The following is a 12,136-nucleotide window of genomic DNA, read 5'->3' on the forward strand; positions in this document are numbered from 1 at the left end:
CTGGAACTAGCTCTGTAGACCAGGCTGGTCTCGAACTCACAGAGATCCGCCTGCCTTTGCCTCCTGAGTGCTGGGATTAAAGGCGTGCGCCACCGTCGCCCAGCTCCATTAAATTATTTTTGTTGCTACTTCATAGCTGTAATTTTGCTGCTGTTATGGATCATAATATAAATATCTGATATGCAGATTATCTTATATGCCACCCCCAAAGGGGTTGTGACCCACAGGTTGAGAACCACTGCTCTGAGGGTTAGGAGTCCCATGAGTGAGTGACAATGACAAGCCAAGCTGTCCACGACTATGGAATAACAACGGTCAGTTTTAACAAATCATCTAAAGCAAGCTCACTCTTATGGGCTACACCTGGGAGGGGCATGAAAGCATATTCCAAGAATTAGTCCATGCTTTTGAAGACACTGAGGTCACAAGACTCCTGTCTTCGTTTTTTGACATTTTCTCACAAGTGCTCAGAACTGCCCTCCAGACACTCCTTTCTTGGGCTATGACATGACATGGTTTTTTACTCTCTCTGTGAGTTGGCAGCAGGGAAAGAAATTTTGTAGTAGAGCTTCTGTGCTGACTAAATACTGCGTCCATTTGTGTCCTAGTACGCTCCTGTCGTCTGCTTATAAACATGGCGGCTTGCTGAGATGGCCAGTCCAGAGGACACAGAAGCTGCTTTCATGGTGAAGTGATCACAGTGTGTACTGATGCTAAACGATACTCCAGGACTCGCTCTTGTCCTCCAGAGGACTTGGTCAAAGGCTCTAAAAGAACTTAGGAATATGTCCTCACTTGAGAGGGTTACTGGAGGAAACTGTAGATGTTAGTCTAGTGTAGATTTTGCTTTGTGAGTGGTAGAGAAAGAGATGTTTTGTAGCGTCTATTGGTTTATTTTGTTCTAATGGATTTGGGGTTGGAGGTACTTTTCAAAGTTTCTAAGTCCCCTTAAAGGATTCCCAGAGTTGTTTCTTTCTTCCCTGATTTGCCTGGTGGCATCTATTATAGGTAGATAGAAATAGGCCCATGGCATCAGAAATTTTAGCTTACTGCTCATGGCAAGCACTGGGAAGCTCTCGTGGGTATATAGAGAGTCTCACCAACTGTGTGTGCCAGCGTGGGAGGAGCCTGAGCTGTGCACTCATTGTACACCGAGAGTGTGCAGCCACCCATAGGGCAGGGAGGACTAGAGGCCAGGTTTTTGGGTAGAATTCCTAGGAAACAGAGGAGGCACAGTGTCCTAATTTTCATGCCTCTACGCCCTCTATCATAAAGATCTTACCCAGTCATCCTTGGGATGCCTCCAGAGAGCCTTTTCGGGCTTTCCTGGCCTTGTACACTCACTGCTTGAGCTTGCCTGCAGGTGTTCCCTTGGGTGCCAGTTCAGTGTGCTGCTGTCTTCTGGGGAGATGCTGACGCCCCAGGGCAGCTCTGATGTTCCGAGAATTTCAGCCTCTGCATTTTAAGACGACCCCACACTTCCTCGGGTCTTTACTAGCCAAGAACGACTGCTCCTAAGAAAAGTGCGGCAAATAGCTATTTATTTATGTCTTTTTTTGGTCACATGATAGTGAAATGGAACTAGATAGGCCCTCATAACTTCCAAAATCATTCTTGAAAATAGTGCTGTTAGCTGTTGTCACAGCCTCGAGGCTCTGGCCAAGCTGAACTTTGCCAGCCTCTTCGCTATATCCCAGTTGCCCCTGTGACATCTAGAGGTCTGTGCGTGCCAGATCTTCTTCAGCAGAATATAAGGCAAAAGACGTGACGTTCCTGGCAGTCTGAGCCACCTGATCATTCAACAGGCGTGCACCGGCTATAGATAGCATTGGTTATTCTGTGCCTGGCACAGGACAAAAGCACTTGTCGTATACCGACACCTTTAGTCTCCTGGATCCTTGGAGGAGGCTATCAAGAAGAATTAGTAGCTCATCACCTGAAAACCTCGCTAACCGTAAAAAAGGGCACTTGGCTCCCTGTCATTTGTGTATAACTTCCAAACTGGCTTTTGTCTGCAGGGCTGGGAAGAAACGGTGGATGCCGCCATAGCCCACCTGTTGAAAACCTGCCTGTCAAAGAGTTCCAGGGAGCAGGCTTTGAACCTCAACAGCCAACTGAGCATACCCAAAGACACCAGCCGGCTAAAGAAACACATCACCTTGCTGTGTGATAGACTAGCGAAAGGTGGGCGCCTCTGCCTGAGCACGGACGCTGCAGCCCCGCAGGCCATGGTCATGCCAGGTAAGCATCCTGTGCACCCTCCCTAAGGACAGTGCTCTCCCCAATTATGGGAATGTGCCTGCAGCTGTATTTGGGTTTAAATTTCATATTAAAGTGATGATAGCCAAGAAAATTGCTTTCACGTTTCCCCTCACATATCCTAGAGTAACCACGTGGATAAATATCCTCCGGGTATTTGCTTGCTAAACATTTCTAGAATGGTATGTCTCCCCCAACCCCGTCTCTGTCTTTAAATATATCATCCATTTTGTTTTGCTTCTAACCAATAAAAAGAGGATTAGAGAATAAAAGTGTTTTAAGGAAAAGTTTTACCAAATGTGATCTCAAGATATTGTACTTCATGAATGTAAATAACATGATACAAGGAACTAATGCAATCCAGATGGGTCAGGTCCTTCTGCTGTGCCTTGGCCTGTGATCACCGGAGGACGGGGCGAGAGTCCGAGGGAAAGACTGGGATGGGAGAGGTGAGCAGGCAGGCACCAGGACCAAGGTGGGGAAAGTGACCCAGGTTGACCCCATGTGGTCCTTCATTGAGGGTCCAGACAGCTCAACTTGCCTTCCCACGGTCTGGGTCTGAATGGCCAGTCACACTGCACTCGGGTACCTTAGAAGATCCCAGTCCAACTTCCCCATCCTAGCCTTCCTATCGCAGCTCACAGAGTATAATAACTTTATAATAACCAGTGGTGTTATTACACGCCGCAGCTGTGGCATGTTTTTACTACAGCCAGCACAACAGTTTGGGAACCGGAGTGTTTCTCCTCTTCTCTCATGTATGCCTTTGTCCCGTCTTCTGTGCTGATTTTCTTGCTGTTGCCTTCCTTCTCCCTTAAGTAGAATGTCTGGGAGTATGAGAGGATTCAGGTGAAATCCTCAAAAGACAAACATGGAGGCTGCCTAGCACAATCCGATAAACCCAGGCTCCAGAAGCAGACAGACCAGTGTTTGGATCTTGTCTCTATCCCTTTTGGCTTAACTGTCCTTGGATGTTTCTTCCAATCCTGCTGTCTGCCCATAGACCAGCAACCTGTAGGTGGTGACCTGTTGGAGCCAAATAGTGGACATTTACATTACAATTCTCAACAGTAGCAAATCGCAGTTATGAAGTGGCAATGAAATAATTTCATGGTTGGGGGTCACCACTACATGAAGAACTGTATTAAAGGGTCACAGTATTAGTGGTGTTGAGAACTACTGGCCTAGATGGTTAAGAGAAATGATACTTAGCCAGACAGTGGTGACTCATACCTTTATTCCCAGCTCTCAGAGGCAGAGACAGGCTCATCTCTGTGAGTTTGAGGCCAGCCTGGTCTACAGAGCAAGCTCCAGGACAGGCTCCAAAGCTACAGAGAAACCCTGTCACAAAAAAACAAAAAACAAAAACAAACAAAAAAAGAAAGAAAAAAGAATAATGATTTGCCTTGCTGCCAGGACTTTCTTTGTAAAACGCTTAGCCCCATGCTTGGAATCGAAGCTATAGTTGTGCTGTTGTTGCGGGTGTGTATGATCCATCCTCTCAGTAAGTCCAGCAATGAGCAAACACCAGGCTTGTGTTCTCAGGAGGCTGAGGTAACTATGAAGTTATTATACTCTGTGAGCTGCGATAGGAAGGACCTGAAAGCTCTTTATTCTGATTGGCACAGCGTGTGCGGCCTTCCCTCCATCCCTACCCACAGGAAAAGAAGTGGGGTTTCTGGAAGGAGTGGGAGGATGGGCTCAGCAGACCTGGTCCTGGGCCTAATGATCAGTGTGGTCAGCTTGACAGGATCTGGACTCACCTGGGGTCTGGCACATCTGTGCCAAGTCCCTTGATGTGGGAAAACTCATCTTATCCCTGGGCTGGCCCATTCCCTCTGCACAGACTATGCAAAATGGAAAAGCAAGCCAAGTGTGGTATTCATCCCTCTATTCCTGGCTCCACACGCAATGTGACCAGATGTATTAAGCGCCTGTCACCTGTCCTTCCTCCCTATGATTGACTAGACCCTTGAACGCCGAGCCAGAATAAAGCCTTCCTTTCCAGTGTTCCCTTTGTCAAGACATTTTTATCTCATCGGCAGGAAAAGAAAGAAGTGAAGAAAGTGGTCTCCTGTCAGTTGAGGTTATAGTTGTGCAGCCGTTTCTATGGAAATCTAGCCTGGTTGGGAGCAGAAGCCCACAGTCTCCTTTAGTCACACTTACTGGTCATGGAACTTGGTCCATTTTTCTTCAAGTAACTGAGCAACCAGAAGGTTGTGTGTATATCTTAGATTTGGAATATGCAAGCTGTCAGTGTAAAAACTTTGTGTATGTGGACAGCAGAGACAGAGGAAAGGGGAGAAAGTGGAGGAAGAAATAAAAAGAGGAAGACAAGAAACACCTTTGTTCACGGCCTAGGAGTGGGAGCCAGGCTGTGCCCTTCACGTCTGTCTGGGCTCTCTTCACTGGAAACGTTGTGGCTGAGTGCGCCAGAGTCTGGCTGTCACCATCAGGCATCCCATTAGCGCTTACCTGCTGGTGACCCTCCCTCACCCACTGTGGCTCTAATTGTGAGTAATTGTGAGCAGCTGTGCTTTGTCCCGTCTCACCATGGTGCTCACAAGCACCTGAGGTTTTCCCACCACTCAAATTTTCACACATTTTATCCCTGTACTTAGCGCATTCTTGAGGAAGATGAGGCTTGTAGCAATGTTGCTCCGTCCCAAACAGCAGAAGCAGGAGAAGACTCTTGCCCTGGAAGTGTTGGGTACAGAGTGCAGACCTCCTGGCCAGCTGTGCTTTGCTCCAGAACACACAGAGCACCGCAGTGCACGTTCACCTCTCGCCGCAGCTGTCCCAGTAGTGCGGGCAGAAGAGGTCACGGAGCAGCTTCTCCCAGTCTCCTTCCCCCTCCGGGAGGACAGAGCTTCCCGGGGAAGTTGTGTTGTTTGTTTGTTTGTGCTTACCTTTCTTCTCTCCGTAGGTGGCATGATGCTAGTATCACAGAAATAGTAAGCAATGCCGTGAGTCATTTCTGCCTCCAATCCATAGTTGTACATCTCACGATGATGGTATAGCTGTAAGAGCTGACTAGTGTACAGGGTAAACAAGGGTATGGCGGAGTGTTAGAATATACATGGTTGCAGGGGAGTGTTGTTAGCTTATACATGGCCACAGTGGATCAGAATGGAGTGGATTTATGAACACAGGCAGACAGGCATTTTTTTTCACAGACACAATCTTGTTTTAAAATTTAGACCTGGACTTAGAAATCATTTGGTTCACCTCCCTCACTTAAGAGCTGAGGTAACCAGGGCCTAAGACGGCAGTGACTAAGTGGTTAGTATTAAAAGTCAGGAGTGTATGTAATTTTACCATGCTCCCTATTAAAGTGCAGATGGATAAACATCTCGAATAGAAGCCCTATGGTCTCTTCCAGCCTCACGACTTTATGAGCTCGGCACTCTGGATGTGCCCTTTCCATCACTGCAGTGAAGGCCCGATGAGGACATCCTCCCTGGGGGCCAGAGTCTGAAAACCTTCTCCCACTAGGAATGACCTTATGGCCGTCTTTTTAAAGCCTTCTTTTATTTTTGAGATTATGATATAATTATATTATGTCCCAGTTTCTTTTCCTCCCTCCAAACCCTCCTGGCTCTCTTACAGATGCATGACTTTGTAATTGTTACATTTGTGTGTGTGTGTGTATTCCTAAATATGTAAATACAACCTACTGAGTCAGTATAATGCTACTCTGTTTTCAGGACTGGTCATTTGGTATTAGATAACCATCTGATGTGCTCTTCCCTAGAGAAAACTATTTCTCCCTCCTCAGCATTCCTTTTATTATTATTATTTCTGTGGTTCATTTATTATTATTACTTCTTTAGTTTTGAATTATATCATAATTACATTATTTATCCCTTCGCCTTTCTCCCTCCAAAACCTTCCATATTCTTCTCCTTGCTCTCTTTCAAATTCATTGCCTCTTTTCTCATTGTTGTCATGCACATATGTATATGTGTATACATATATTCCAAAATATACCCATTTTTAGTCTATCTAATGTTACTTGTATGTATATTCCCTTGGCTGCCATTTGATGTTAGATAACAAACGGGTGTGCTCTTCACTGGGGAAGCCTCTTCTTCCCGCTCTTGGCATTCCTTAGTTGCCTGTAGTTCTTTGTGTAGGGCTGAGGCCTTGTGGTGTTTTCCTCGCCCACTTTAGCATGTCTGTTGCTCATGTTTAGGCAGTCATGTTGGTGAGACTTCATGGATGTACTTCTGACATTACCCTCCCAGAGAACTCCTTGGTCCTGGCTCTTAACAATGTTTCTGCCCCTTCTTCCTCAACAGTCCCTGGGCCTTGGATACAGGAGTTGTACTCTAGGGTGTATCATTTGGAACTGGACTCCACAACTCTATTAATCTGTAAGAAAACTGAACAATGAAAATTTTCAGATAAATAGATGGAATTAGAAAAGATGATATTGAGGATGGTCACCCAGACCTAGAAAAGCAATGTCACAGTCTCTCTCATCTGATGCTCCTAGCCCAGGTCCTCAGATGTGAGTCCACACCCGAGGGCTTCCCTTGCCTCCTGTCTCTTCTGTCTGCCTTTATCAACTATGAACACTCTCATATAACTTTCCTGGGAAAATTCTTTGTATTGCAGAACCATCAAATTGGGCTCTCCTTAACCGTTTCTCTGATACCTCTATCATCCTGTTTGGAATTGGAGCTTACAAGGAATTCACTTTCATTAATATATTTTATAAAACTCAGTTCTATATGTTCTGTTCCCACAGCAAGAAGATGGGGGTGCTGTTTTGGTTTTAGTCCACTGTGGATGATTTGATGGTCCAGCTGATCCTCTCATCCATGGACATGACTTGCTGTATCCCTGCCAGGGCTTGGGACTGCCAAAAGCTGCTTTTTATGGCTTTGGTATCTAGAACAACATTTCAGTAACTCTGATTAAATCAAATACTTGAATCTCCCAAGTATATACATATATTATAATCCATACACAAATGAAGCTAACTCATGATATCTGGAGAGTTTTAACTTCAGAAGAACAGAAGTTTTCATTACTTCCTTTATTTGTTTCTTTAAATTTTATGTGCACAAGAATAAATAAATAAAAAATAATAAACAATGGTCTTAATATCGAAGCACGGAGGGCAAGTGTCATGAGTCTGGAAACAGAGATGCCAGAGCAAACTGAACAAAGAGAAAGAGCTTGAAGATGACCCAGGATTGGGCAAGTCTTCACAGGAGGCAGGAGGCATGACAGGCCATAGCTTCAGCTATATTTTCTTTGACTTTGTTTTATTTCAGATCTAAAAGGAAGTTGATAGTTGAAGGAAAGCAAAGAAAGTTTAGAAAGGATGATGAGCCTTTTCATGGATGTGGATCAGAAACTATATTAATTTGAGATATGGTGTGAACCATGCAAGAATTAGCTTTATGTGCGCCTTTGTTATATTAAGTGGATGGGAGAAAACTCAGAGGAGCGCAGGTGTGAATAGAGTAGTGTGTCCTTGGGGAGACATTAGTCCCCCACTTTAGGATTCTAAACTTGAGGCAATGACTCCCTTGCTTTAAGAGTTTAATGTTATTTTTGAGACTTCTTTCAAATATCCCTTTCAACAGGATTTAAATTTAATTCCTTGAACTTCCACAAGAATCTTGATAAGGCATTTGTTATTTATCTTCATATTGTTAGCCTAGCTTAACTTAATGGTCTTTTAAAGTATATCCTTCATATGCATGAGTGTTTTGCCTGCTTGTGTGTATGTGCACCGCTTGTGTGACTGCTGCCCCTGAGGCCAGAAGAGGGCGCCAGATCCCCTAGAAATGGAGCTGCAGACAGTGGTGAGCAGGCCATATGGATGCTGGGAACCAAACCAGGATCCCCTAGAAGGGCAGCCAGTGCTCTTAACCACTGAGCCGTCTGTCTATCCCCTAATTATTGGTCTTTGAATTTTCGTAAGTTTAAGACTTTTATTAAGGAAATGTGTATGAATTCCACATGGAAAGGCTTCAGAAAAATTACTAAATAACTTCTAGCCCTTTTTCTACAGAGACTATTACACTTTCTAAGTTTGTGAAAAGTGGCTTTCAAAGTAGGAAAATTACCTGTGTATTTTTGTTTTCTCAACTTCTATATAGAAGTTTAATGGAGCTTTCTTATAGAGCATACAAAATTCAAAGTAGTGATATATGGAAAATGTTTAGCAGGAATGTGACTCATCACAAATTCTGACTAAATACGGGGTAATAATAATAGGTAATAATAAACACTAATGTAAAATCCCAATGCTGCTTAGGTGCCTCTTCCAGAAGGACAGCGATATGATCAAGTAGTGTCTTGGCTTGGGTCTATGCTAATAAAACTCCATGACCAAAAGCAACATGGGAAAAAGGGGTTTGCTTGGGTTATACTCCTAGGCAGTGGCCAATCACCTAGGGAAGTCAGGGTAGAAACTCAGGTGGGGCAGGAACCTGGAGGCAGGAGCTCATGCAGAGGCCATGGAGGGTGCTGTTTACTGGCTTGATCATTTTTTTTTCTTTAACACCCCAGGACCACCTACCATGGGTGATATCTCCTGCAGAGGGCTGGGTCCTCCCACATGAATCACTAATTAAGAAAATGTCCCATAGGTTTGGCCGTAGGCCTGTCTGGTCTGGGCATTTTCTCAGTTGAGGTCTCTTCTCAAAAGACTGTGTCAAGTTGACACAGCACAAATAGGGCATTTATTTAGAGAAGGGTATGAATGTTTGTCTGCTGTAGGACAATGCATTTACTTTCATAATTAAAGTGAGGTGAGCATACTTTGAGGATAGCGCCTACATCGATAAATGCCATCACTGTTTACCCTTTGACTCAAGCTGGAGTCTCTCACCTCTTCATAGTTACACTGCCTGCTGCTGACAAGCCTTCTGGAGTCTTCTGTCATTTCCCTAACTGTTCTTGACCGTCCACTCATCTCCATCCCTGTCTGTGATTCTCCTGTTTAAGCTACTCTAAGATGACGTCTGTACCTGGTTCATATTACCCACTATTCCCTCTCTCCAACCACAGAGCTCCTTGTGTCTACCTGCGCATTGACTCCAGCTGTTTTTATCAGAGTGCAAGTTGATAAAGGTGACCGATGGGTAGGAGTCCGGTGGCTCTGCCCAGAATTAACAATAGCTTCTAGATATCCATTTATGCTCTCCATTTGAGGCAAGGTTGGCTCTTGTATTCATTCATCCATTTTTTTAAAATAAAAAAGTTAAGTTTTCAAAGAAAGTAATGTATTTCATAAGGACATTTTTTACACATGTGTTCTAATACTTTGTTTTCAATCATTGCCCTCCTACATTACATAAGATACTGTGAAGTTAGAAACATTTAGAGTAAGTATAGAAATGGTAAAAAGGAATGAGACAGAGGAAAGATGCAGGAAAGGGGGCGAGTAGAGGAGAACTAAGATTAAGTAAATTAAAGAGGAGATTGAGTGGGAAAGAACATGATGGATGGGGAAAAGCAAAAGATTAAACAAAGAAAATGATTTCTTAGCAATGAAAAAATTCAAAGTCCAAACTAGATGGGTATAAAAAGATAATAAAATATGAGAATAATAGGGTTTTTTAAATAAAAGAATTTAAAAAAAAGTGCCAAATGTAGAAAAGGAAGGAAGAAAACAGCACAGAGGAGAAAATTTAAAACCAAGAAAAAGAAAAAGTACTACCTCCACATTAAAAAACAAATTAGCTAAGTGCATTAAGGGGAATAAGAAATAAAAACATGAAAGTCTAAACATATATGTGGGGTGTTCTTAAAGGGAATTATAAGGACCGAGAGAAAACAGGAGGGCAGGTGTGAGGCAGGCGTACTCCAGGACTTTACATTTGGAGGGTGAGCCCAGCCAACTCCTCGATTCACGCCTTCACTGTGGCTTCTGTTGCTGCTGAGGCCTTGTAAGTGACTGGTGTCCCCCTGAGCTGCCCAGTGGTAGTTTTCTTTCTTTGTGTGCCAGGGGCTTCTGGGGCCACACTTAGCTGCCTGTTCCCTGGGCTGGTTAGAGTCTCTCACCCTCCAGGATTCCCTAGATCACACCCCCTAGAGTGGCTGTTGAAGTTGAGGAGTGTCTGCTGGGTGTGCTGAAAATAGGGAAGGTCAGTAGAGGCAGCAGACTTGCCCTTGCAATCGCCCCGTCTGGGAGTGTTGGACTAAGGGGACACAGCTGTGGGTTTCATGGACGCTGCTGGAGCTTCATTGTTGCTGGCTCAACAGAAGGGCGACTTTAGAGTCTGAGCCACCTCTGGCTTCAGGGTCAGAGCGACTAGCCTCTGGGTCTATTCTTCGTTGTTAAGGTCTGTACCCAGTCACCAAGTATAGGCCTTTCTCTTCTTATGACTTCCCAGTTTGAGCCCAGCCTTCTGCCACTGGGAGTTTCTTCATATCTGGCCCTTCTGCTCTCCACAAGGCCTTCTCTAGGACTTCCTCAGCTCCCTGATGTGGGATATTACCTGAACTCAATCCCCTGGGGTTGTTTGCATATGTGTATGTGCATATACATGTGTTATATGTGGATATATATGTGTTCATAGGTGTGTGAGAGTGTTCAACTGGTGGATATGTCTGTACAGAATAGAAGCAAACATTGAAATCGAGTTGTCTTCCTCAATAGCTCGCTCTCCCTTCCTTCCTTCCTTCCTTCCTTCCTTCCTTCCTTCCTTCCTTTCTTCCTTTCTTTCTTTTTGAGACAGGGTTTCTTTAATGAACCTAGAGCTCACCATTTTGGCTGTGATAGTTAGCCATGGGTCACCAGGGCCACTCTGCCCTCTCCCTCTGTGCTGAGGTTCCAGGTACTCGTTACCACACCTGGTTTTATGTATGTACTGAAATCTCAGCTGAGATCCTCATGCGTGTACAAAGAGCATGCTCACTGCGGAGCCATCTCAGCCCCCAGCATGTCTTGAATAGGTTCTGTCTCTCGGTGGTGCCTGACCACTGCCTCCCGAGTCACACAACATGATGAAATGGGTTTCTCTCCCCTGATGACCGGCCGCCAATGGAATTACTGTCACAAAAATGCATTGGATTTGATTCCTGTGAAGGCCTTTATCCTCTCCTAGTGGTAGGACTTTCCAGATTTTGTTTGACTTACCTTTGTGGAAGAACAAACCTTCCCTCCTGTGCCAGGCCAGTGAACTGCATGGTGAAGGGCGCGTGCAGCTTCTTCTATGTGTTCTGTCTTCCTTTGAGGTTTCTTTCACTTTGTAAACCTCTCATCTTCTTTCCTTCATTTGGATCAGAAACTCTTTTCTTATTCTGCTTCTCTCACAAGTTCAGACATTCTATCTTTCTAACAAGCAATGTTTCCTCTTTCAGAATCATTATTTTTTTGAATTATTATAAAATATAAGTACATACATTGAAAAATCAGCACGATCTCAAATAACATGATGATACAGCTTTGGGTATTAGAAAAACAAGAACAAGCTATATCCCAGAGAGTCAATGAAGCAAAGAGTTGGTTCTTTCAAAAGGGAAACCAGACTGACAAATTCTTGGCCATATTAATCAACAGAAAGAGATAAGATCCAAATCTGTTACATGTAAGACCAAAGGGAGCCCTCAGGACAGATACCAATGCAAATCAGAAAATCAGTAGGTCTTACATTAAAAACATACACTCCATTAATTTGGAAAATCCCAATATAAAATGGGTGAATATCTGAGCATCTGTGACCTAATAAAATTAAACCCAGATAAAAAGTTTCAACATTTCTTTAAGCAATAAGGCTGAAGAAGTAATTGAAAATTTCCAGTTAGAACGTCCAGAATCAGGTAGATTCAACAGTGACTTTTATCATACCTTCAGAAAACTGACACCGGTGCTTCTCAGACAATCCCATAGAAACAGGACATAAAATAA

The 12,136-nt window shown here is 44.0% G+C and overlaps 1 protein-coding gene across 4 annotated transcripts in view; it reads left to right on the forward strand.

Moving 5' to 3' along the window:
- Window positions 1-12,136, forward strand: part of Bbs9 (Bardet-Biedl syndrome 9) — a 426,448-nt gene that overhangs the window by 359,139 nt on the left and 55,173 nt on the right. For all 4 annotated transcript variants that reach the window (XM_041657113.1, XM_041657112.1, XM_041657114.1 and 1 more), the window contains one exon: window positions 2,019-2,241. In XM_041657113.1, coding sequence (XP_041513047.1) covers window positions 2,019-2,241 — 223 coding nt within the window. The remainder of the gene's footprint in view (window positions 1-2,018; window positions 2,242-12,136) is intronic.

Source organism: Microtus oregoni, unplaced genomic scaffold (assembly GCF_018167655.1).
Source record: "Microtus oregoni isolate MIOR12 unplaced genomic scaffold, Mior012 000008F_ref0000371, whole genome shotgun sequence".
Classification (NCBI taxonomy): Eukaryota; Metazoa; Chordata; class Mammalia; order Rodentia; family Cricetidae; genus Microtus; species Microtus oregoni.